The sequence below is a fragment of the Meriones unguiculatus genome, chromosome 1, assembly GCF_030254825.1.
Source record: "Meriones unguiculatus strain TT.TT164.6M chromosome 1, Bangor_MerUng_6.1, whole genome shotgun sequence".
Taxonomy (NCBI): domain Eukaryota; kingdom Metazoa; phylum Chordata; class Mammalia; order Rodentia; family Muridae; genus Meriones; species Meriones unguiculatus.
The window spans coordinates 3,369,956-3,395,489 of NC_083349.1; the positions used below are offsets into that span (position 1 = coordinate 3,369,956).

General features: G+C 53.9%; 1 protein-coding gene across 4 annotated transcripts in view; it reads left to right on the plus strand.

The window, feature by feature from the left end:
* The window catches only part of Abcc8 (ATP binding cassette subfamily C member 8), a 67,470-nt gene that overhangs the window by 31,706 nt on the left and 10,230 nt on the right, over positions 1–25,534 (plus strand). The window contains exons 11-28 of one of the 4 annotated variants that reach the window (XM_021640376.2): positions 3,616–3,656; positions 4,837–4,982; positions 5,812–5,917; positions 6,023–6,139; positions 6,465–6,540; positions 7,092–7,197; positions 15,423–15,455; positions 15,836–15,874; positions 16,723–16,821; positions 17,719–17,803; positions 18,499–18,579; positions 19,991–20,128; positions 21,301–21,426; positions 22,255–22,354; positions 22,872–23,113; positions 23,205–23,371; positions 24,308–24,377; positions 24,770–24,927. In XM_021640376.2, the coding sequence (XP_021496051.1) occupies positions 3,616–3,656; positions 4,837–4,982; positions 5,812–5,917; positions 6,023–6,139; positions 6,465–6,540; positions 7,092–7,197; positions 15,423–15,455; positions 15,836–15,874; positions 16,723–16,821; positions 17,719–17,803; positions 18,499–18,579; positions 19,991–20,128; positions 21,301–21,426; positions 22,255–22,354; positions 22,872–23,113; positions 23,205–23,371; positions 24,308–24,377; positions 24,770–24,927 (1,930 nt within the window). Of the gene's footprint in view, positions 1–3,615; positions 3,657–4,836; positions 4,983–5,811; positions 6,140–6,464; positions 6,541–7,091; positions 7,198–15,422; positions 15,456–15,835; positions 15,875–16,722; positions 16,822–17,718; positions 17,804–18,498; positions 18,580–19,990; positions 20,129–21,300; positions 21,427–22,254; positions 22,355–22,792; positions 23,114–23,204; positions 23,372–24,307; positions 24,378–24,769; positions 24,928–25,534 lie in introns of those variants that run through there. The other 3 variants (XM_021640378.2, XM_060378791.1, XM_060378800.1) reach the window with 3 other exon arrangements.

The following is a 25,534-nucleotide window of genomic DNA, read 5'->3' on the forward strand; positions in this document are numbered from 1 at the left end:
CTGGGGCCTTCTGATACTCCTGTCTCCCCAGCATTGGGGTACCAGGCCCGGGCTTCCCTCTCTACTCTGCTGGCATCAGACAGAATGGAAAACAGCCCCCATGTACTTCAAAACACATTCCCCTTCCTCCTGGCACAGCTTGCCACCAGGACCAGGCTGAGTGCCTACCCCCTGCCCTCCCCCGCACAGGAGGCAAAGCTGGGGTTAACCAGGGCACGAATGGCCGCTGTGCCTCCCTGGCACATGAGTCCTGAAATATTTATAGTAACTTAGGAAATGAAAAGCTTCTGGTATTACAGTGCCAGACTGGTACCCACAAGGCTAGAGTACATTCCTCGGACAGAGCCAGGGGAGTGGGACTGGGTCTGCCGTGGCCTGGGTGGGTTTCTTCTCTGAGATGGGAGTGGAGAAAGCTAGCACGAAGGTCAGCTCAGGGCAAAACTATAGCGAGGGAAGGATGCTGAAAAGTAATTGCTGAATTGAGAGAGAGGAACTTTTTGCAATGGCCATGCCTCTATACCATTGCAGGTGGACCTCACTTTTATAGTGGCTTTTCAGGCCTCTTCGCTAATGAGCTAGGTGTAGTGACACACACCTGCAGTCCTCACACTTGTGACATAGAGATAGGAAGTCCAGGAGTTCAAAGTCATCTTCAGTTACACAGTGCATTCAAAGTCAGCCTGAAAACACATGAGACCCTGTCTCAGCCAGAAATCACACATACACACACACACACACACACACACATACACACACACACTGTTCTAGTTAGCTTTCTGCTACTTTAGTAAATACCATGACCCAAGGCCAGCTAGGAGAAGAAAGGATGCATTTTGCTCACACTTTCAGGTCACTGTCCATCACAGAAAAGGCAGGAACCATGGGGGCACTGTTAGCTTGCTGCCTGCTCTTGTTCAGCTTGTTTCGTGCTCAGCTCGTTTCTTAGCAGCCTCGCCCCTGTGCCTACGGATGGTGCCGCCCACAGTGGGCGGATCATCAGTCCAGACAGTCTCTCACAGAGGAGGCCGCAGCCTCTGATCTGGACGGCCCTTCAGTGGAGGCCCCCTCCTCCTGGGTGACTTAAGTTAACAATCATAGCAAACCAGAGCATACACCGTTCTGCCATCCACTTCACACTTGTGTGTGGCCCAGGAAAGTGGGCCCGCAACCATTGCCTTCCTGCTGCCTACCCCCCCATTGCCCGCCATACCTAGAGAAGGACAGAGCCCCCTCACCCCAGTCTGCAGCACTGACACCCCCAGGCGAGCACATTCCCCCCTGGGTGTTGACAGGATCTTCTGAGGGTGAGCGGCTGAAGTGCAGCAGCCCCACCCCCCAGCTCCCACACCTAAGGGGACCCAGAACTTCCAGCAGTGGTCATCCCTGGGGGGGAGGGAACTGGAAAATCACATTCTCGTCTTCTCCTGCAGCAGCCAGCACGACACAGAAATTAATTCTGTCACCAGCAGGCTCCACATTGCTGCATCAGCTCTGAAATGTTCATTTTTTATGTATTTATAGCTTGTCTTTTCCTCAAAGGAGTCCAGGCATCTCTAAAAATAAAGACAATAAAACAGAAAAGTACACATATTTTAAAAATCCTGACCAGGGGGGAAACTGCATTAGAATAAAATGTCAGTTATCACACACTTTCTGCCTGCCAAGTGTCCCCAGAGCTGTTCACTTACTAAGGTGCCCCTCCCCCGCCAGGAGTTTGCAGCCTGCCTCGTTCTGGGTGGTCTGTTGCTACAGCTGGAGCTGTGTTTTGTGGTGACCGTGCCAAGGCTGTCCCCACCTTGCTGGCATGATAGCCTCCCTTTCTCTTGAGTGATTATTCGGGATAAATGTTCGGGAGGCGGAGTGCAGGGTCAGCAGGTTGCGACTTCTCTGTCACTCTGGATTCATAGCACTAGATTGTTTTCTCTGTGAGTTGTGTCAATCCCTGATCCACATCACAGCGGGTTTCTGTGTGGACGGAGGGCTGGTGGATTGAGGCAGGACTGAGAGGGTGAGGCACGGGTGCCTCTGCCACTGAGCCCTTCACCTTAGCCTTGTCTTGATGGACTGGACGGGGCAGAAGAGAGGCCTCTGTTCCTCTCCAGACGGCACCTTGGAATAACAGGCTCCGTGGGCAGGAGCCATGCCAAAACAGGTGTGTGGCGATGTGGCTGCTGACAGTCAAGGGTGCAGGCCTGACAGGTGAGTGTTTCCCCGCAGGCATGGCTACACTGTAGCCTATCCCAGACCCTCCATACTGTCAAGGGTGCAGGCCTGACAGGTGAGTGTTTCCCCGCAGGCCTGGCTACACTGTAGCCTATCCCAGACTCTCTGGTAAGTGGCTGTAACCAGTAATGTTTCTACTCCTCCTGAGATAAGCCTCCAGCAGGGTGGTGGCACTGTAGCGGGCAGTTGAAACATGGTCGTGGTTAATACTGGTATTGATTAAATGCCTTGGAGACTTGCAGGAAGATTACCACCACTGAAGGGCTTCAGCGGTAATAGCAGGGCTTTGCCATTTCCCCTTCCACGTTAAAAAATCCCCTCAGAGAAGATAGAAATCTCTTTCCTACCTGCTTGATAACTCCACCAGGAACTTGCTTGTCTTCCCAGCAAGTCAGGGGCTTCCTGGGAGAACAGTATTTGCCCCCCTTGACTGCAAGGACCTTGCATGCCCTTCCAGGTTGGGAGTCTCTGAGGCAGTGGCTACAGCTCCAGACATCTCTGGGAACTAGCTGCTGCAGGGTTCTCGAAGTAAGGAGATGGCCAGGCAGCATCTGGACTTCAGAGTTTCAAAGACTTTGCTGTTTAGCAGACAGGACCCATGCAGGAACTAAGCCCTTGGCCTTGGCTACAGCCCCCTGCGTCCTGGTCTTTGGGCTTTAATCTGGGTAATTCAGAACCAGCCTCCCCGACTCCTGTCCTTAGGCTTGCCTGAAAGAATGACAGAAGGGTGAAAGAGAGCCTGAGCCCACACTTTGAATTTTCTTCATTAGTTAATTAGTGTGTGTGTGTGCTCACACATGCACACATGTACACGCACATGCCATGGCACACGTGAGAGGACAAGCTGTAGGAACCCATTCTGTCTCTGTACCTGGTGGGCTCCAGGGATTGACCTCTGGCTGTCAGGATTGGTGGCATTACCCATTGAGCCAGCACCTCCGCCCCTGAGGCTGGACTTGTAGCAGAAAGAGGAAGAAGCCGCCATGTCAGAGAGCAGCTACCCACCCTGAGCATGGCGTCCAAGCCCTAGATCTAAGGAAGACCCCGATTTGTGCCCTCAGTCTCTAGTCTGAAGGAGTCTGAAATCCTGCCCAGTCTAGAAAGCATCTGCACCGCACAGGGTCCTGCAGGCTCTCTAGGTACAGGGAGGAACAGCCTGAGGCTCCAGCTGCTCGGCGCTGCAGCTGTGCAGCCGGTCCCACCGTGGAGCTTCCTCTGCCGCTTCTTCACAGGGCAGAAGCCAGGGCCCGGGGAGGGGAACAGGAAGCCCCGGGGAAGCAGGGAAGGATCTGTGCCTTCTCCACAGATGCGCTCGCCACGCTGGCGGCAGCCACCCTGGCCGCGCTCTGTCCTCTCCCTCCTCCCTGACCTCACCTTGTGCTTCCTCCACAGTATTCATGAACACAGCCATCCCCATTGCCGCCGTCCTCATCGTAAGTACACCTTTCTCCTCTGCACGGGGCTGGGCGGGGGGACAGGTGCAGCGCCGTCCAGGTCCCACCGTTGTACACAAGGACCTCAAAAGTTGTGCCCGCACCCCACACAGACAGGGCCTCTGCCTCAGGCCCTGGGGTACACAAGACAGAATAAAAGAATGAAGCCTTTTACAAATACTATCGGGGCCGGGCCTGAGGCTCAGTCGGTAGAGTATTTGTCTAGTACGCAGGGCGCCTGAACTCCAGGCCAGCACCACACAAGAAGAGGAGGGGCAGCATTGTGGTTTATGAAAATTTTAAATGGCTATGCATTAACACATAAAAGTGAGACATCTGTTGTGAAAGTGATGGGGAGGTCAGGAGAGGGGTGAAAATGGAGGTGAGTCCTCCACAGCCTGTACAGCATCGTCAGGGCGTTTCTTTCTCCCCCTTTTTAAAGCAAACGATATGTCACTTCTACAGAAATAGGACTGTGTCGCACACACAGTTGTGTAACCTGCTTTTTTAGCTTTAGGAACATGCCTCGCACAGCTCCTGTATCGTGGACACGATGTGCCTCTGACCAAAGTTATGCACAAGCCTTGCTGTGGAGGCAGGCCACGTGGCCTACAGCAAGGCGGGGTCCCCGGAGCCCCCCACCCCACCCCAGCCTCCCCTCTGTGTCTGCTCCAGAGTGGAGGTTCCTTTAAAAGATATCATTATTTCCCCTGAGGCCGGCATTCCCACACAGCCTGAAAGTGCGGGCTGCAAGGCATGCTTGGAAATTCATTTTCAGTGTGATTTATTGAGTGGATTCCTGGCCGGGACTCTGGGAACTGCTGCAGAACCAGCCAGGTAGCCGGGGAGAGAACAGGGAGGCCACACTGTAGCAACTCTTTTTCTCCAGGCTGAGTTCTAATTGGAGCAGGAGCAGGTTCAGCTCTGGGGCTCCTCCCTGCGTATTCTTGGCACAGAGGGGAGGGACTGGAAGGCAGCAGCCCCACTGCCAGCATGATTTCTGGGGACATTTCCATGGGGTGACTAAGGAAGATGACTGTCTCTAACTGAAAGATTCCCCACAGTCCTGATCATCTCTCAAGCCTTCTTTCCAGGGCCGTGGCTTCCGGTGTGTGGGGGGGGGGGGGTAAGGGGACCCACACCCTGAGTCACCGCCTCCTCCCAATGCCTTTATCCACAGACTTTCGTGGGCCATGTCAGCTTCTTCAAAGAGACGGACTTCTCACCCTCCGTGGCCTTTGCCTCCCTCTCTCTCTTCCACATCCTGGTCACGCCGCTGTTCCTACTGTCTAGTGTGGTTCGGTCCACTGTCAAAGCCCTAGTGAGGTGAGAGAGGGGTCCAGGCAAGGATATCCCGGAGCTGTCCTTCACAGGACACACCTTTCTGAGATCTGGGCCTCTTCTGAGTGTAATGGGGAAAACTATGATGCTCACATAGCAATTAACATGGTGTCTGGCATGGAGTTCATGCTCCCCAGACACTAGCCATTCCGAATAATTGGTCTTAATCCCAAGTGATCTTGATCTAGCCAACCTTAACTTGAGTGGTTTAACCAATAAAACCCAAACGTTCTGAGCCCTAACATGCAACTAACCATCTTTAACATAAAACCGACCCAAACGAAACAAAGGTGCCGCCAATCCAGACTATTCCAGATGGCCAGTCAAACTTCTTTAAGTCTCAGGGGCTGTGGAGTGTTAACTCAAGCCAGTATGCTCACCCAGCATAGGCAAGGCCTGGATTCATCCCCATCGCTGTAAAATATAAATGTTATATAAGCCTGGGTGTGCATTGCACACCTGTCACCCCAGAAAGTAGAGAAGCCGAGGCAGGAGGATCCGGAATTCAAAGCTGTCCCTAGCTACACTAGGAAGTTTGGGGCTAACCTGGGCTACTTGAGACCCTGCCTCCAAAAAAAGCAACAGAAAAAAGAAGCGGTGAGGGGAGGGGTGTCCATATGGCTTAGTGCCAAGCCCGGTGACCGGAGTTCAGTCCTTAGGACCAGTTGCCCACTGCTCGGCTTCTGGGCAGCACAGACCGAATGGGACACACTTAGAACCAGCACTCACCAAGAGCTGTTTTCTCAGCGCACACCTCCTCCCCTCCCCTCTCCTGCCCCTAGGGGTGAAGGGTATGTCTTTGTTTCCTCTGCAGCGTGCAAAAGCTGAGTGAGTTCCTGTCCAGTGCAGAGATCCGTGAGGAGCAGTGTGCCCCGAGAGAGCCTGCCCCCCAAGGCCAAGCCGGCAAGTATCAGGCAATGGTAAGTGTGAACCTCCCCCTGACACTGCCAACCTTTCATCCGAGTCCTGCGCTGGCCTTCACATTTCCCCCAGAAGGGGGCGCCTCACCTCTCCCCCATCCACAGCCCCTGAAGGTCGTGAACCGCAAGCGCCCAGCCCGGGAAGAGGTTCGGGACCTCTTGGGCCCGCTGCAGAGGCTGGCCCCCAGCATGGATGGGGATGCCGAGAATTTCTGTGTCCAGGTGAGTCCTCAACCCTAACCCAGCCTCAGCGCCATCTTCCAGGAGAAGCCTAACACCCTCAAAACCTGGGTTCTGAGTCCTCTGTACAAAAGCCCTCCCCTACCACCTGCCAGGGGGAGACGAGGCCAACAGCAGGGGACGCCCCCTTACTCTCTCCTTGGTGCCTCGGCAGGACTCAGCCCCCACTGCCCTGCCCGGGAAGCGCTGCGGGGCTTAGAAGTAGGATCCACTGATCTTCACGGGGGAGGGCAGGCAGGGGCACTCCACACTGAAAACCCGCTTGCCTTTCTGTCGTCCTCTGCACTGTGGCGGGGGTGGACGATAGATCATCGGAGGCTTCTTCACCTGGACCCCTGATGGAATCCCCACTCTGTCCAACATCACAATCCGTATCCCCCGAGGTATGACCCAACTCACCCCTCCAGACCCCCTCCAGATGTGGCTGCATGTCCTAGACAGAGAGGAAAAGCCAAATCAGGGTTTGCCGAGCACCTGCCCTCTGCTGCCTAGCTGGGCGTTCTGAGGTCTGAATTCTAGACAGAGGCTACCACACCCAATGTCAGCGCAAGACAGTGACACCATGATGTCAGACCATCTGTTGCCAGTGATGGTTTAGCAGGTGTCAGACTTGAGGAGTCTAGAAGGATTACAGAAATGGAGGTTCTGAACACGGGCGTGCTCCCATCAGCCCGGAGGCAGAGGGCCATGGGTAGGAGCCAGGGTGGCTATTAGAGGGACTGCAGGGAGCTGTGTTCCCATGAGGGAGCGGTGCGGGGGGAGCAGGGGTGTCAGGAGTGGGGGGCGGGCCTGGGAGGCCAGAGAAGAACTCGGGCAACTCCAGAAGGGAAAACTGGGGGGAAAAGGGATTTCGTGGGGATTCCAGGCCGGGGAGGGGGTGAGAGTTGCTCAGGCTCCGCCCAGCACTCTCCCCTGCTGCCCTCCGTTGCCACAGGCCAGCTGACCATGATTGTGGGGCAGGTGGGCTGCGGCAAGTCCTCGCTCCTCCTCGCCACCCTGGGGGAGATGCAGAAGGTCTCGGGGGCCGTCTTCTGGAACAGGTAACGTTTGCCTCTCTCCCTCATCCGTCTCTGCGGAGCATGCACCACTCATTTACTGGATGCCTGTGAGCACCGAGTGGGCACTTGAGTGCTGTTGTTTTTCTCATACTGTCTTTACTAGTGACCATTCAGCCCTTGCTGTGTGGGGTGCCCGGCTCTTTGCACAATTCTACAGATGCATGGCTATCAGCAAAGTATTATTACCAGTCCTCAGACTGGAGGACTGGAGCCAGGATTCTTGTTCCTCAGAATCTGCCTTGCTCTCCTCCATGGCCCAGCTCCCTTGAGGCAAAACAGGTTAATCATAGCCATCCCTAGGTGGCTGTGAGAACCCATTTCTGGATCAATTCAGGCTCTGGCTTCTTCATACCAACACATTAACTCACCCCAAATATGCTGATCTGTGATGCCAGACTGTGCGTAGCAACAGGAATGCAACAATACTTAAGACTTGTCTTCTTGCTTAATCTCAGCACTAGGGAGGCAGAGGCAGGCGGATCTCTGGGTTCAAGGCCAGCCTGGTCTGCAGAGTGAGTTCCAGGACAGCCAGGGCTACAGAGAAACCTGTCTTGAAAAACAGAATAGGGAAGGCAAGAAAATCAGTGTGCCAGCAGAGAACCCAGAGATCAAGGAAGCCTGTGGCTGAGCTGGGGGAGGCCCACTGGGAAGTGCCTTGAGGATGGGTAACGGCAGGGGTGGAAGAGGAAGGCATCCCAGAGAACCCCAGATGAGGTCGCTGCACAGGCAAAGGCTTGCCGGCATTAAAGTGCGTGGCTCTGGGTCCTGGAGCACTGGGTGTGTGGGATATGGTGAGGAGGAGCTGATGAAGTGAACCCCAGGTAGATTACATGTGCCGGGCATGGCAAGTAACATGGAGCTGAAGGGCCGTACAAGTGGCTGTTTCTGATAAAGGATGATGGAGTGGGGGAGGGGACCAAAGGGGAGGCCAGCTAGGAGCTCATTAAAATGGCTGCACAAGAGAGTCTAGCTCGCTGTGACCCTGTTGGCTTCTGTTATTTGTCCTGCAAAATCCCGGGGTACCCCTGTCTCCGCCTGTATGTCTATCTCGGGGCAATGAGCTAAGAATGGGAGCTGTACGTTGAACCTCTCTCATTCCTGGGAAGAGATCTGAACCTAAGATATTGGACCTTAGTTCTTCAGAGAGGTGATGCACTTGCCAAGTGCGCCAAGAACAGAATAGCTTTTGACCCAGAGGCCCTTCCTGACAGTGCATGCCTTTCAGCTGGAGGCAGGGGCCATGGCAGGGTGATCTTCCTTACCAAGGCCAAGCCCTGGTGACCAGGCTGCCAGAAAGAGTCCCGGGGAGCACAGGGCAGAAGCTGGGAGATTAGGGAGGTGCGGCATGGAGAACGCTCCCAGGAGATGGAGCTCAGCATGGTGGTGCAACTGCCAGGACCAAATGAGCTAAGTATGGCTGAGCAGGCAGGAGCAGATGCTCCGGCCCAGCTCCCTGAGATCAGATTTGATCTGCGTGTTTTGGAAAATTCCATAAGCGTCCTGTACCAGTTTCCCCTTTTAACCCATGGGGGTGATGAGAGGATTAGCCTAGCATGTAGCAAGAGCCCTATAAATATTATGATAAAGTTATTATTCAGCCATGTGTCTCCTGCCAAGAACAAAATCCCCATGCTGTACCCCAGCCTGTCTCCCAGGAGGGGCCATCGAAAGCTCCCTGGAGACAAGCACCACATTTTATTTTTCTCTCTGAATCCATAGCCACTTTACTAAATGAATTCGTTTACGAATGAATGAACCAGGGACAGCCAGGGACTGTGTTAATGCTTCTCTCTCCCACAAGCCTTTGCCCAAGTTGCTCCCTAACCCAAGCTCCTAACTTGTGCGCCCACTTTGGGAAGGAGCCAGCCCTGTGAGTTCACCTCATGCTCTGTGCAGTGATTGGTCTGAGTGGCTCTGGGCCCCTTAAGGACCCATGCTGTTCTCCAGGAGCCCAGGACAGGATCTTGGCAGCTTCTCCATCTAACTAAGGGAAGGAAGTCTGGCCCTTGCCCCCAGGTAACTCCAGGTAGATAGAACTGTGTGGAAGGACCCCCAGGATGGAGAGCAGACCGTGGTGCTGGGACTCAATACCTGAGGAAATAATTTAAAGTGTGACTCCCACGCTCTCTCTTTCATGAGTCATCAGCTTCTCCCTGGCTTCTGGGGGCAGTGAACTGTCAACCTGGGAATTTGAAACTCTCTGTGTTATCTCTAAGAAGAAAAGATGTTAATAAAAGTCAATATTAGCAGACACTCAGGTACCATTCGTTTCCCAGGAAGTGAAGAATAAAGCCGTTACTCCCTACACTAGCCTAATTTCTATTGTCCCCCAAACCGTCAGGAAGTAGGCCTCCAGAAAGTGCAGGGTGGGGGAGAAAGTTCCCACCCATGAGGAAGTACAAACCTTGTTTTGCCAGGACTCCTTGCTACCTTCTTCCTACCTACCATCTGCTGAGGCACCCACATGTGACCTATGAGTGTGTCTGTCTATGCCCGTTAACGGCCTTCCTTGCTTCTGGGCCTTTCTCAGAGCCTGCCTTTTGATTTGTGATATTTGGCTCAAAGTTGCCTGACTCCCACTCTTAGATGTATCCAAGTGTGCCAAGGAGAGACTGGGGACTTGGGTGTCCCCTGAGTCTCCTGGAAGTGGCCAGTGGACAGGAGAATTAGATAGGGCCAGCCAGGCTTGGGAACCAGGTGGCCTCTTGAGTTCTGGCTGGGCCACTCCCTTGCTCTGAGGCCGTGGGCAGGTAACGCCAGCTTCCTGGAACTTACTTTCCTCCTTTAAGGCAGTGAAACATACCCTGCCTTTTTCTGCCTTGGCACTGACAGCGCAGGGGGCTGTGGGAGGGAGAGACAGTGGAGTTTAGAGCTCTGGGAGTCCTAACCTCCACGTCACTTTCCTCCTCGCCCCCGTTATTTCATTGACGGGGTCTTGAACGAAAGCTGGGGCTCTGAGTTACTCTGCACCACTGTAATCAATACCTGAGGAAATAGTTTAAGGCAGGAGAACAAATTGTTCTGGCTCATGGATACAACCCTTTGGATCTCTGTGAGCTTGAGCCAGCCTGGTCAACACAGCAAGTTCCAAGTCAGCCAGGGCCACACAGTGAGACTGCCTTTAAAACAAACAAGCAAAATCCACAGCCTTTGGCTCAGTTGAGTCGAGTGAGGCATACCTCATGGGTGCTGAGGAAGGGTGAGAGAGCAGGCAGCTTCATGGCGGACAGGAAGCAGAGGGAGAGAGAGGGCAAAGAGGGCAAGGACAAGACAGTTACAGGTCTCAACCTAGTGAGCTACTGCCTCCAGCTAGATCCTGCTTCCAGCAAGGCCTCTACGGCCTCCCCAAACAGAACTCCCAAATGGGGACCCAGTGTTTGGTACCTGAGCCTGTGGGGAACGTTTTATATTCAGAATACAATGCCCATTGGGGCGCTTGGTTCCCCCGCTGCCTGCACTGGGCAGAAAGGGCATCCCCTCACCCCCCTCACCCCAGCTCCTCCCCGTGTGCTGGGCTGAGAAAGCTTTCTCTCACACTGTGCCATCTGTGCCTTCTGTGTGCCCAGTGGAAAGGAAACAGGGACTCCTCAGTAAGGGGCTTCGCACGGCGTACGGCTGTCTTCACACCTCCTCACTGCCTGTCTCCATGTGCTATGTCCCTCTCTACCATACCCTCCTTCCCTATCTGTCCCTTGGTCCTTCCCACCCATCAAGGTTCAGCTCATCCGACTTCAACGAAATGTGCCTCATGCCTTCCTCTTCCAAATGACTTTTAAAAATTACATTTTCTGTCAGACCTGGTGAGTGAGTCTGTGATCCCATTTTCAAGGCCTGTGAGTTCAAAAACAGTCAGGGCAACTCAGCAAGACCTCATCCCAAAAGTAGGGATGGGGCCGTTGAGGCCTGGATTCAGTCCCTAGTACCACTCATCCCATATTGTGTGTGTGTGTGTGTGTGTGTGTGTGTGTATATATTGTAATTCCAAAAAGAGAAGCATTAGGGGCTGGAGGAATGGCTCAGCAGTTACCGCTCAGAGGACCTAAGTTCTGTTCCCAGCAGCCATATAGGGAAGCTCACAACTGCTGGAACTCTCGTTCCTGGGGATCCAACGCCCTCTCCTAGACTTCCTAGGAAACTGTACCCATGTACACAGACACACAAATACACATCATTAAAAATAAAAGTTAGATGCAGCTTCAATTAGGAAAGATGCGCAAGTATAAAGAAGCTAAACACATGTCCTATCTCACCTCCCAAGTTACCATCTTTTTCATTTCGTACATTTGAATAGCTTCCTCAAAATTCTCTAACTCTTTGGTTCCCCCTCCCTTTCTCGGGGGTCTCTGCCTTTTGTCTGTCAGATTCACCCATCCGACTGTGAGCCCCTGCAGGCCAGGCTTTGTGTAGCTTGGCATGCGGAGTGCAGGCCCAGAGAGGAGGGGACCGCAGAGAGACTTGCTCAGCAGCCGCCTGCTGTCGGGGGCAGCGAGGGGTTCTCTGTCCTAGCAGCACTCAGGAGGCAGGCGCGTGCGTTCCTGGGCTTTGCTGGACAGTGAACTCCAGTTTGCAGGAGTCCCTGTCTCAAAACACAAGGTGGAGGGCAACTGAGGAACCTTAGGACCTCTGGCCCCTAGCTGCGTGCAGCAGCATGAGACAGGCCCGCAAGAAGAAGTACATACAAAACACATGCACAGGTGCATGCCAGCACACACTCCAGCAGTGAGAAGAAGGTGCTGGCCACGTGTACTACTCCATAGTTTATATACACAAGGTCTTAGTGAGGCCCTGCCAGGCCCCAAGCTACAGTAGAAAGAGGTGAACCCTGCTCAGCTCTCCAGCTTCTCCTCTTTGACTCTGTCCCACAGAGCCTCTTCTCCAACCCAGAGAGCCTCAGTGTGCTCAGCTGTAACGTGGGAACAGGATGCAGTTGTAGGGTGAGACCGTACTGAGTGCAAACTCCTTGGCACTGTGCATAGAAATGGCCACCAGCAAGAACTCAACCCTCGCTCTCTCACTCACTCACTTACTCACTCCTTCTCTCCCTCTTCCCTAAGGATTAGTAAGCCTGTTAACAAACTTCATTTTTCATCTTTAAATCTTTATTTTTAATTTTTAAAAATACTCATTTTACATCCTGATCACAGCCCCCTCCCTCCTGTCATCCCAGTCCCACCTTCCCACCCTCTTCCCCCTCAAGCCCTTCCCTTCTCCTCAGAAAAAAGGAGGAGCCCCCCCCCACAAACCCACCCAGGCCCGTCAAGTCACATCAGGACTTAGTACATCCTCTTCTATTGAGGTCAGACAAGGCAGTCGAGCTAGGGGAAAGTGACCCAAGAGCAGGCAACAGAGTCCATGTCAGATATGACCCACGCTCCCCTTGTTGCTGGGGGACTCACATGAAGACCATGCTGCCCGTCAGTTACATGTGTTATGGATCTAGGTCCAGTCCATGCATGCTCTTTGCTTGGTGCTTCAGTCTCTGTAAGCTCCTACGGGCCTAGGTTAGTTGACTCTGTTGGTCATTTTGAGGGGATTTGTCTGCTCTGGGACCTTCTATCCTTCCCCCTACTCCTCCACAAGATCCCCCTAGCTCTGTCTAATGTTTGGCTGTGGGTCTCTCTCAGTATCTGTTTTGTTCTGCAGCAGGGTGGAGCCTCTCAGAGGAGAGTCGTGCTAGGCTCCCGTCTACAATCATAGCAGAGTATCATTAATAGTGTCAGGAGTTGGCTCTCTCCCGTGGAGTGGGTCTCAGGTTGGGCCAGGCGTCGGCTGGCCATTCCTTCATTCTCTGCTTCATCTTTATCCCTGTACATCCTATAGGCAGGGTAAATTTGGGATTTAAGGTTTCTGGGTAGGCTGGTGTCCCCCTCCCTGCACTGGAGGTCTCGCCTGCCTAGGAGTTGGCCCCCCAGTTTCCATGTTCCCCACAGCTAGGAGTCTCAGCTAGAGCCACCCCCATATCCTCCCAAGAGCCTACTCTGTCTCAGGTCTCCAGCTTGTCTCAGAGATTTCCTCTCCCCTCGGTTTCCCTTCTCTCTCCCAGCCCTCTCGCCTCCCACCTGTGCTCTCCCCCATCTGATCCCCACCCTCGTTCCGCTCCCCACCCTCTCTCCCACCCAGTTCCCTCCCTTCATCCACTTTCAGCATCCGTTCTTTCCCCTTCTGAGTGAGATTAAAGCATCCTCCCTTGGGCCTCCTTGATACTCAGCTTCTTTGGGTCTGCGTATTGTAGCATGGTTATCCTGTACTATACGGCTAATATCCATTTTTAAGTGAATAGCTCTACCTCAGGACCGAGCTATACCACTCCTGGGCATATTCCCAGAAGGTGCTCCACCGTACCACAAGGACACTTGCTCAACTATGTTCATGGCAGGTTTATTTGTAGTAGCCAGAAACTGGAAACAACCCAGATGTGAACTGTGGTACATGGTACATTTACACAATGGAATACCACTCAGCTATTAGAAACAAGGAAATCGTGCCATTTACAGGCAATGGGTGGGACTAGAAAGCATCACCTTGGGTGAGGTGTCCCAGACCCAGAAAGACAAACTCCATATAGTACAGATCTGTCACGCGCTAAGCACCGTGGGGGCTGGAAAAGATGATCTTCCTGCCTTTAAATCCCACTGGGCACACAGGCGCTGATGGAGAACAAGGAAGTCCATTAGAGAGCTAACAGAGCAACATGATCAGGGCTGAGTCAGGGCTACGGGGGGAAGGGGTGATAAGTCCTGGGAGAGGCCATAGAGATGCAGACCACGACCTTTGCTACCTTAGAGGAAGTCTTCCGAGAGAAACTGTGGCCACGGCCACAGAGCAGGTGCTTGTCAGCTCATCAGTGGTCTGCCTAGGAACTGTGGATCACCTCGATAGGTTCGGGGTTGGGAGGATGGACAGGGACCACAAAACCCAGGGGACAGGGCCGGGGACTGTTGATGACAAATGTGTCACAACCTCACTTGGTCCTGACCCAGAGCAGGCTCTTGTCATTGTCAGACTGTGGGACTTTAAATAAGTTACCCAGCCCCTCAGAGCCCAGATATATGGGCAAATGGAATTGAGAAATCAAAACAACTCAGTGTGGTTATCTGGTACATTCTAAGTTATCTGGTTATCTGGTACGTTCTAAGCTTGGAAAGATGGTTCCAAAGTTAAGAGCTGCTCTTCCAGAAGACCCAGGTACAATTCCCAGCACCCCCAGGACAGCTCCTGTCTGTCACATGTGTAACTCCAGTTCCAGGGATAGGGCGCCCTCTGCTGACCTCTGGGGTTAGCAGGCACACACATGCTAAATAGACGAAGGCTAAATACCCATACATAAAAGTAAATAAAGAAATATTAAGAAATTAAGTGACCATTCTGTTACAGTGCTTATCAGTACTTCTAAAAGCTCAATAAGTGACGGCTGCCTTCACTGTTATTAAAATAAGATAAGTGGGTGCAGAGGTTTGGGTCCGTAGTCCCAGTGCCCGATGGGCTGGAGCAGGAAGACCAGGAAGTCAGGGTCATCTTTAGCTACGGAGCAAATCTGAGGTCAGTCTGGGCTGCGTGGAGGCCTTGTCTAAAAATACTACTACTACTAATTTAGGAACTGTAGGCATCAAGCACGAATACAGAGATGGTTGGTTTTTTCCTTGTGTGTGTGTCACAAGTCACATTCCATCGGTGGAAGGTTGAGAGGTGCTGAGCGGGGACAGGAGAAAGACCACAGAAAACCTGGGCCCCACGATTCAGATTCCTGATTCCGAAGGTGCCTCTCACTGTGGGAGGATTCCCCTCCCTGCACTCACAGACTCGAGAAAACCCCAGGTCTGAACTGCTTGTCATGCTCGCTGATACTTTCCACTTCTTAAAGACGGTTGCTGCGGTTATTTCTGAGCCACTCTCAGAGTCCGCAGCGTGAGAAGCCCAGTGTGCAGCGATGGAGACTGTGGTGGCAAAGTCCCGCTCCTTCCCTGAGTTCAGTTGTCCCTGGTGGGAAACCACCTTGGTGCCCACCCAGCCTTGGTGCTGCCCCAGGACTATGCCAGGGGCGCCAGCTGAGCCTGCGCTGCCCGGAGGGTCCTCAGCCAGGTGCTGAGATCCAGACGAGTCAGTTCTGCAGCAAGGCCGCCACCTGGGGGGGGGGGAGTAGGGACTCCTGTGACGCTGTGCTGGAAAGCAGTGGGAGTAACTGGTGTTGATCTCTCTGTTTGACCCAGCAGCCTTGCAGACAGCGAGGGAGAGGACCCCAGGTACTGCCTCGGGACGGGGTTGGCATGGGTGGGGTGGTGCGCTCTGTGGGTGGGGATCCTAAGAATGAGTCTACAGTTGCCCTGTCACATGTTCTCAGGAAGCATGAGCTAAGCCATGCAGTTCTGATGAAGGAAAAAAAAAACAAACAAAAAACCTTAGCTGTGACAGTGCTTTGTGCTCATCCCAGGCCTGGTGGGGTGAGCCTGTGATCTCATTTTCAAGGTCCGTGAGTTCAAGGACAGTCTAGTACCTCATATGTGGCTGCAGGCTGGGTGCCAGGGGCTTGCAGAATAAGGAGGCTAGTTTGAAGGATCTAGAAAACCCCATGGAGGGACCAGACCATCAGGAGAGCCTGACCTGTGTCTCTTCTCCACTTCAGCAGCCCAGAGCGGGAGACGGCGGCTGACTCGGATGCTAGGTACCTGTGCTGACCATACCTGCCTGGCTGGCAGGCTTTCTCCGAGGCTCCGGGACTGTGGCGCCATTGTGGCTGCAGGAGGAGCTCTGTGCTCCACTCCGGCCTGGGAGTATGCACATCTCTGCTCACCATGAGTGGTCATTCTCAGCAGCTTCTGCAGTGGAGGGAGTGGGAACGGGCGGGTGGGCTCTGGAAGGTGCGACACACTGAATGTGATTTCCTCGGCTCTGCTTCTGTGAAGAGCCCAGCAGCTGCCGAGGCCGTAAGGAAGCCGGGCTAAGGAATTGCTTGGTTTGGTGACACTTGGGGTTCTCTCTGCCTCAGGGTTGAGATGGGGCTGGAGAAGGCCCCTGGGGGAGGAGGAGAGAAGTCCTATACTGCCTGAGGCTTGGGCTCTCCAGGACTTCCTCAGAACATTGTGCCAAGCCTTGCTGGAAACTGCAGAGGCTCCTCTGACCAGGGAGGTTTTCCTCCAAAGGCCTGTGTCATGAAGGCCCTCCTCACTCTCCTTCTTAAATGAGCCAAGTCCTGGCTCTCCTCGTATACCATGTGGTCAGTGAGGCTCCCGAGTCTGGCTGCCCCGAAAGCCTTGTGTGTGGCTTCGGAGTGGGTCCCTGGGATGGCAGAGGCACAAAGTGGGGTTGGAGGGAAGTAGAGATCTTTCTGGAGGACTGAGTCCATCAGGAGGAACTTGACTCGTGTTACACAGTACCCAGCACAGATTCCTGCAACATGCCCTGACTATCAGCATGTCCGCCCTCTTGCCCCAGTCTAAGCCGCTGAGTGGCCTGACAGCTCTGAGAATGAGCCCCAGGAAGACCCTCACCCTCACCACCAGTTTGTTCCAGGAGCAGAGGCCCTGTGGCCTATGCATCACAGAAACCATGGCTGCTAAATGCCACTGTGGAGGAGAACATCACCTTCGAGAGCCCCTTCAATAAGCAGCGGTAAGAGCCTCCGGGGGAGGCTGCGGAGGGCTGGCTGTGGCTCCGGCCCAGCATCCTGCAGTCCAGCCAGCACCAGCTAGTCCATCTGGGAAGGGTCCAGATGTCCCGGGTTCCAGCATCCCTGCCCATGTGTTAGAGGGGGAGCGGGCACTGCTGCCTTGTCTAGCTGGGACAGAAGTGGGGGCGAAGTGGGTTTCCCCCACTGTCTGCTCTAGTCCCCCCCACACACACCATGACGCTCCTTGATGGCAGCCAGCACCCACTGATCACTTAGCAGTTACCTAGGTGCCAGGCTCCTCATATCTGTGCTTGTCCCTGACACAGTAACTCTTACGCCCATTTTACGGAGGAGGGAAAAAAGGCTCTGAAGACTAAGTAACCTACCCAAGGCTAGCCAGTAAATAGCTGACATGGGTCTCAAAGCCAAAGCTGCCTAAGGGCACGTGTCACCAAGAAACCCTGAAGTCTCCAGGGACGCTGGCTGGCCCCTGCTCAGGCTAAGAGCTGGCCAGAGAAGCATAAGAACAGGCTAGGCAAATATTTGATCAGCCACCATCAGTACCACCTGCAAGCACTCAGCAGTGATTTTCCCAGATGGTGCGCCAGCAGGAGCTCTGGTCGCGTTTCCCGCTGCTCAGGGGCTTCACGCCCCCCTCATCCTTCACTCGGCCTATTTGCTCCCATACAATTTCATCCTTCAAATATTTGACTTGCCCCAGGCTGTGTAAGCGCTGCCCTTAGCTCTTTCCCGCTCTCGTGGTGTTTGCTTGCACAAAGCAGGAAGTGCATTAAAGCCATCACTCACGGGGGCTGTCAGCCACAGCCTAATGACCACACAAGGACTGAGGCCCTGCTCTGACCAGGCCAAGCAGCTGACTCCCTGTCCTTACTCTCCAGGTACAAGATGGTCATTGAAGCCTGCTCCCTGCAGCCCGACATAGACATCCTGCCCCACGGAGACCAGACTCAGATTGGGGAACGGGTTAGTGGCAGCAGCCCAGCCCCTACCAGTGTTTCCACTGCGCCCCAAGGACCTGAGTGCCCTAAATGAATGGCAGAATAGGACAATGGAAAGGGCTGAAGAGCTTCAAGTAGAACGAAATTATGATGACCATTGTCCTAAGTTGTGTGACTTCTCCTGGGGAGACATAAAAAAAAAATCTCTGTTCACCCCGGATATTGTAGCAACAACAGACTAAAACACAGTTCCATCCGAGTCTGTCTTAGGGAGCCCATGAGTCTCTTGGGGTTAATTACGGGAGTGTTAATGACTCACCCAAAGCCCGCTCCGGTATGGATGTTAACTCACAAAAGCTGCTTCCCTGCAGCAGCCTGCACAACTTACTGCAGCTTTCCCAGTTGGAGTCTCCCTTCCACAGCAATTGCTCCTGCTGATATAGCCATGGGGAGAGTCCTATAAATCTTGTAAGTTTCCAGAGCTTTCTGAACCTTGTGAGTTTTCCTTGCTTCTTGAATACCATATAGTTCCTTAGCTCCCTGAGTCTTATGTCTCCTTCCTCCATCCAGGAGAGGATGCTTCAATTTGGAGGAATAGTTACACGGCATCATGGCTGGTGGGAGAAGCCAGCCATCCCAAGCTGAGGATGACTACATCTCTCTGCACAGTGAGAGCCTGAAAGATTGAGGGCACAATCTTTTCCTCTCTCTTGATGACAGGGTATCAATTTGTCTGGTGGTCAGCGTCAGCGAATCAGTGTGGCCCGAGCCCTCTACCAGCACACCAATGTTGTCTTCTTGGTGAGTGTCTCAGATGACCGCTCCCTTGGGCCCTCACCTCTGACTGACTGCTTACCTGGTTCCCGACACTCATCATCATCATCACCATCATCATTATCCAGCAACCTCTCTAACTAGGAACAAAGCTCTCCTACTAGAGATACTGCCTTTATCTTACTTACGGAGAAACTGAGGCAGGCCAGAACAGTGCTGATAACCCATTGTGTATTTCCATTGAGCCCTTCAATAACCTCGAGAGGAGGCGAGCTGTGGTTAGAGACATTGTCTCTGAAGGACAAAACTGTCACTACAGAGGCCCAGCTCTCAGAAGGCAAACATGGGAGGTGTGACACCACTTCCCAGCTTGAGCTCAGGTTGGATATGGGGAACCAATTACCGAGCTGTTTTTCCAGGAAACTCAAGTTGCCCTCACAACCCTTCTCAACACAGCACTCAGCCTCAAACATGAGATAAAACCTGCTTACTTCATGCCAAGCTCTGTCAAATGCCTTGGTTGATACTGAAGAATCTTAAGATCCAGCCCTTGACCTCGAAGATTTGATGTTTGAATAAGGAGACAGACTCACATACATGGAGGAAATACAGCTGGTTCAAAGCTATGCTGTGTGGCCCAGACCATGAGAAAGCTGTGATGGCCAGAGTGATCAGGGAGGGCTTCCTGGAAGAGATTCTTGTAGAGCCAATTAAACCAAAGGGAAATGGGGCATTCAGACAAAGACCCAGCACAAAAATCCTCGGCTCTCTGGTCCTGGCTTCGCCTCTCCCCCTGCCCCTCGACACCCACAGCACTCCTCACCAGCAATGCTTCCTGTGCACTTCTTAGACCTAACACACTCAGCAGTTGATGAAGTTCTAGGTCATCCAAGGCCTGACTCAGTCCGGCAGGTACTCTCCCCTCCCCCGCTCACTGAGTCCATCTCACAGGGAATGAGATCCCGGGGGCCCTGCAGGCAGGAGTGTACAGATGATCAGAGCTGGCTTTACACAGAATTGTCCCTGGGACAGAGCTGCTCAGGGAGGACACAGAAGGACGCGAGTTTGAGTGGGTGGAGAGTGCTTCAGTATGCACAAGGCAGAGTGCGCCACACGGCAGGGGCAGCTCGGGCGAAGGTGACCTAGAACGGAGGGAGCTTGGGGAGGACAGGGGGGAAGTGAGGCTAGGAGGGAAGACGGGGCAGACTGGGAGAGCCTGGGGCATGGTGCTGATGTGTTCATAGGAGGTGGGTAGCACTGATGGCTTAGGGGACAGGAGGTGGCCTATTTAAGGGAGATAAGTGAGACAGTGGCGCTCCGCTGAGGTCAGACAGGTGGTCCACGGCCACACAGCTGACCAGCGTCAGTGCCTAGATCAGCTTCTCCTCACACCCACCCATCCCCCGCGCACCTGCCTCTACCTGATTGTCTCTCTCAGGATGACCCTTTCTCCGCTCTGGATGTCCATCTGAGTGACCACCTGATGCAGGCCGGCATCCTTGAGCTGCTCCGGGATGACAAGAGGACAGTGGTCCTGGTGACGCACAAGCTGCAGTACCTGCCTCATGCAGACTGGGTGAGGGAGCACAGGGCACCGGTGATGGAGCCGTGGGGGTGTGGCTCTGTGCAGGCTAGGAAATGCTTACAGTCCAGAGACTCGGTGTCATCGAGGCCCGCAGATACTCCCTGCCTGGCTTGCTTCCCTTCTGGCGTTCCTTGGGCCAGCACCAGACGGCCCAGGGAGAAGCAGACACTCTGTCTCTACCTTCTGGAAAGCCTCGTCCAGCCTGTTTCCCCTGGCTGTAGATGCTCCCGTCTAGAGGGGAGAGTCAGCTCCCCAGGCCGTTGGCCTTCGGGATGAGTGGGTCGGAGCCTGTCCTGGAGAAGACAGTAGTCCTGCAGACAACACCACTCCCGCAGAACATGGTGTTGTGAGCCCCGTGCTGACCAAGCCCCTCCGACACCCCCTTCTCCAGTAGGAAGGGATACAGTTACTCTCCATCTCACCGGGAATCACTTAACACCAAGATAAAGATAGTGGGCCCTTGGAAATCTACACCTGCTTGCTCCTATACCAAAATAGCCCTGGACAGCAGGGAATCTGAGACCCTCTCAGATCTTCAAGTCTGAGCCAAATAGGCCTGTTAATTAATTTCTCTCAAAATAAATCTTCCTTGTGGATGAGAGCCTCCTCCACTATGAAAAAGACAAAAAAATAATTCTGAAAGCTCTTAAAACAGGTAAAATGGCTTCACAAAGCAAGAGGGTTGTAGTTGAGAATGACCCAGAGTCCAGAAGGCAGACATGGAAGTGCCTGGTTCCTTGAGGTAGCTGTGCACAGGACCCTAGGATGGGCTGGGCGCCAGCTACTGGCAGCTCTGCGTGGTGGTGTCATTGGGTGCTTCATGTAGTTTGCCGGATTTCAGAAGGACACAGCACATCCACTTGGATTAACAGGTGTGCTACCACCAATTGATAGAACCTACCACAGAAGCAGCTCAGGACAGCACACAGTAGGCGTGCTGAGCAGACAGAAGCCGATGTTGGTGGGGTCCTTTGGGTAGCCTGCCACGCTGGCTGTGGTATCCTTACTCTCTCTGCAAAGGCGCCCAGTGAGAAGAGTGTTGGCAAGGATGGGCTACCTGACCACACAGGCAGGGGCTGGAGGTGGAGATCCTCAGAGTGTGAGGGCTGCTACAGCTGTCTCAGACCCAAGCGAGCACACCTGCTTCCTGGCTGCCCTGACAGATCATCGCCATGAAGGACGGCACCATCCAGAGGGAGGGGACACTCAAGGACTTCCAGAGGTCTGAGTGCCAGCTCTTTGAGCATTGGAAGACCCTCATGAACCGGCAGGACCAGGAGCTGGAGAAGGTGAGAGTTTGGGGGCCACGCAGCTGCCTCTGGGTACACGGTACAGCTAGAACTCACAGGCCTGCCTGACTTCACTGCCTCCACGAAGTCTCCAGAAGCAGGGGGGAGGGTTGTCTGGAGCCTCCTCTGCCAGGGCAGGCTGGCAGCTGCACAGGGACCCAGCACAGAGTCAGGTGCATGCACACACCACATACCATGGAAGACTTTAGTGAAAGGGGGAGGTAAGGAAACCAAGAAGTCCCAGAAGAGCTGCGGCTCCCTTCGTCGCTGGGTCCCACCAGGGTTGTTTCTCTCTGTCTCTTTGCCCCACGGCCCTCGAGCCGGCCCCAGTCTCACAGCGGCAGGCTGGGTCGCAGCCCCAGGCTTTCCTTCTGCAACCAGCAAGTATTCTCATGGTTCAGCAGAACCTTGTCATCCAGTCTGGTCACATGCGCCCTGACTGGATGGTTACAGCTAGGATGCTGGAATGTGAGGATTAGCCAGTCTGTGCTTGTGTGTCTGCCTAAGTTGCTTGAATCTCAGAGCCTAAGAACGGGAGGAACGGATGTGGTGGTGCACACCTGGGATCCCAGCACTGGGGAGGCTGAGGCAGGAAGATGGAAAGTTCAAGCCTAGTCTGGGCTACAGAGACTTCCTCATACACAAAAGAATACCCCCCCCCCAGGTGTAGGGCTGCTGTTAGTTGATGAAGAGGAGAAGATAATTCTGGCAGGTGGAGCGTGTGTGCGTGTGCACCCTCCCTGAGGCAGAGACACCGCCAGTCATCACTAGCGTCGTCACCCCAAGCTCTACTTTGCACAAGCACACTCTGGACACATTGTTTTTCAGGAGACAGTCATAGAGAGAAAAGCCTCCGAGCCGTCTCAGGGCCTTCCCCGTGCCATGTCCTCAAGGGACGGCCTTCTGCTGGAGGAGGAAGAGGACGAAGGTATGACCACCAGCCTGGGAGAGCAGTTAACAGCATGCTGGCCGCTTTCCTTCTTGCCATGTCAAAGTACCCGACAAGAAGCCCCCTTAGGGAAGCTTTGCTCGGGCTTGCAGGTCTAGGGATGTTGTCGATGGTGGCTGAGAAAGCGTGGTGAGGGGTGTGGGCTGCTGGCCAAGTGGTGTCACAGCAGGGAGCATGAATACTCAGCTCTCTGTCTCCAGTTCAGGACCCCAGGCCATGGAGCGGCACCACTGGAGGTGCGCAGGCCTCCCACCTCAGTTAGTGTGCTGTAGCCAGCCCCGCTCAGTTTGCCCAGAGCTTGTCTCATAGGTGATTCTGGTGAGGGTGTCAGCCATTGCCCAGAGAGCCTGGACGTGGCTGGGTGGCGTGGTTTCATTCAGCATCTTCTTTCTCTCTATATGCTTTTCCATCTGTAAGTGGGAATAAGACGGCCACTGGCTCACCCTCAGAGGGTTGTGATCTGTGAAGCTACAGGGTGGGTTCTTGCGACCCGCAGAGGAGGCAGCCGAGAGCGAGGAAGAGGACAACTTGTCTTCCGTGCTGCATCAGCGGGCCAAGATCCCATGGCGAGCCTGCACTAAGTACTTGTCCTCTGCGGGTATTCTGCTCCTGTCCCTGCTTGTCTTCTCCCAGCTGCTCAAGCACATGGTCTTGGTGGCCATCGATTACTGGCTGGCCAAGTGGACTGACAGTGCCCTGGTCCTGAGCCCTGCTGCCAGGAACTGTTCCCTCAGCCAGGTACAACTGTAGCCCACAGCAGGGCTGACAGGAGGAAGGAGGGCCGAGCCCACAGACAGCCCCGGGACACACTCATTCTCCTCCCACCTAGGAATGCGCCCTGGACCAATCTGTCTACGCCATGGTATTCACTGTGCTCTGCAGCCTGGGTATTGTGCTGTGCCTCGTCACCTCTGTCACTGTGGAGTGGACAGGGCTGAAGGTGGCCAAGAGGCTGCACCGCAGCCTGCTCAACCGCATCATCCTGGCTCCCATGAGGTAACCGACCAGACCAGGGCAGAACCCCCATCTGTAAAATGAGCACAGATGGCGTCTGTCACGGGCTTGTGAGGGTGACAGCGTGTTAGAAGTGTCCTTATGCAGGAAGCAGGGAGAATTTGCACTTACTCAGCAGACCCTGAGAGCATTTTACAGGCTTGGCTCATCCAGTGTCACACCAGCCTTTAACATGAGCGTGTGCAGGCTTCAGGTAACGGGTGATTCCCTTCCCTGGGTGCTACATGAGCTGCCCACAAGATCCACTGCAACCTCTCTCCCCTCCCTCTGCAGACTGCACTTTTGGGGAGCAGGATTAGCTGTTTGAATCGCCCTAATGAGATGGAGCAGAGCCCTCACAGCACCTGGTGCTTTAGCATCACGCCTGACCGCCTGGCAGACTGACTGGAAACACACGGGCGTGCTGGTCACTTGGCCTCATGGCTTCCAGACTGCCATGACCTCATAGCAGCCTCCGTGCCTGGCTACGTTTCCACCTTCCAGCCTCGCTGTCTCTCTGTGGCCAGTGGACATGGTGGCCTCATTGACTTACCCTCCGTTTGCCCCCAGTCTGAAGTTCAGAAGCTCTGTGGTTGGGTTGGGCCCACTCCCAGGCACAGCCAGAGTGCTGACAGCCAGCATACCTCTCACTGTCAGACGGTGGACAGGCTGTCCCTGGGGACGTGCTCTCCTGGGAGAGGGCTCCGTGTCCCCAGGGAACAGTTGCCAAGTGAGTCAGGCGGATGAGAATATCAGTGGTCACGGTGAGCTGCGGGTCAGGGAGGCTACACGGAAGGACACGAGCCAGATATTTGCAGACCCACGAAGGCTCCTAGGAAGCCAGACAGTTCTAGAAATATTTGAATCAAACAAATAGCTGCCCCATTCCATAAACAGAGGCAAGTCCATCAATAAATAATGGTTCTGCTTGCCTCTTAGGTTCTTTGAGACCACGCCCCTGGGGAGTATCCTGAACAGATTTTCTTCTGACTGTAACACCATTGACCAGGTACTGACTATGTCATGCTTTCGCTGGGCATTGGGAGCTTTTCCTCTTAGATGCTGACTGCTCTAAATAGATGTTCAAAGCCCTGAGTGAGGAGCCCAGGGTTCCTGTGTGAGGAGGGGAATACAGTGTCCCTGTGTGGGGGATACAGTGTCCCTGAGCTCACTGGCTCATTTGGGAAGGTTCCAGGGTATTCTGAATATCCGCTTGGATTTGGCCTATCTCCTTTCTTGCCATCTTGCTGGATGGTGAGAAGCAGAGTATTGGTTCCTGCCCTCAGATTCCCCTGCCCTTCAGGGGACAAACACAACAAGTGAGAGACAAGCATGGTGGCAGGTGGTGCTCCCAAGAGTCTCATCCAGAAACATCTCTGCTGCCCCCTCCTGCCTCCTCAGCACATCCCGTCCACGCTGGAGTGTCTGAGCCGATCCACCCTTCTCTGTGTCTCTGCCTTGACGGTCATCTCCTATGTCACGCCTGTGTTCCTCGTGGCCCTCTTACCCCTAGCTGTCGTGTGCTACTTCATCCAGAAGTACTTCCGAGTGGCCTCCAGGTGACAGCAGCGTTTCTGGCCTGCGGGGGAGGTATGGGAACAGGGATAGCAGTGGCAGTGGCAGTTGGGTACACTTGCCAGACCATGATAATAAAAATGATAGAGTCGTGTTTCCCAAAAATCGAAAATAGAAAGAACCAATAGAAATGGAGGAACTACCCCCACCCCCAGCGCATCATCGGCCGCACATGCTCTACGGGTGCTGTCTATCGTCTCCTTGGGAGATGTGGTCAGGACTGGAATTGCTAGGGCAGGGCAAACAATGTTCGCGGCCTTCCTGCATGTCCCAGACACCCGTGAGAGCTGCACGACTCCAGAATCAGGCTGCATCCAGTTTGGTGCCGGGGACATGGAGCACCTGACATGAAAGGTGTGATAGATTAGCACACTCCTCAGTCCACGGGGAGCAGAGTGTGGCCGGAACCTCGACTGGACTGAGGCTCTTGCAGCTGCTCTCAAGGATCATATTTGCCCTTGGGAGCACAAACACACACGCACACACACACACACCTTTCCTATTCAAAGTATTCTAGAATATTCTCTAGAGAGTTCTTAATAGGAATTCTGTTAGACTCACTGATTCAAAAAATTAGAATGAAAACTTAAA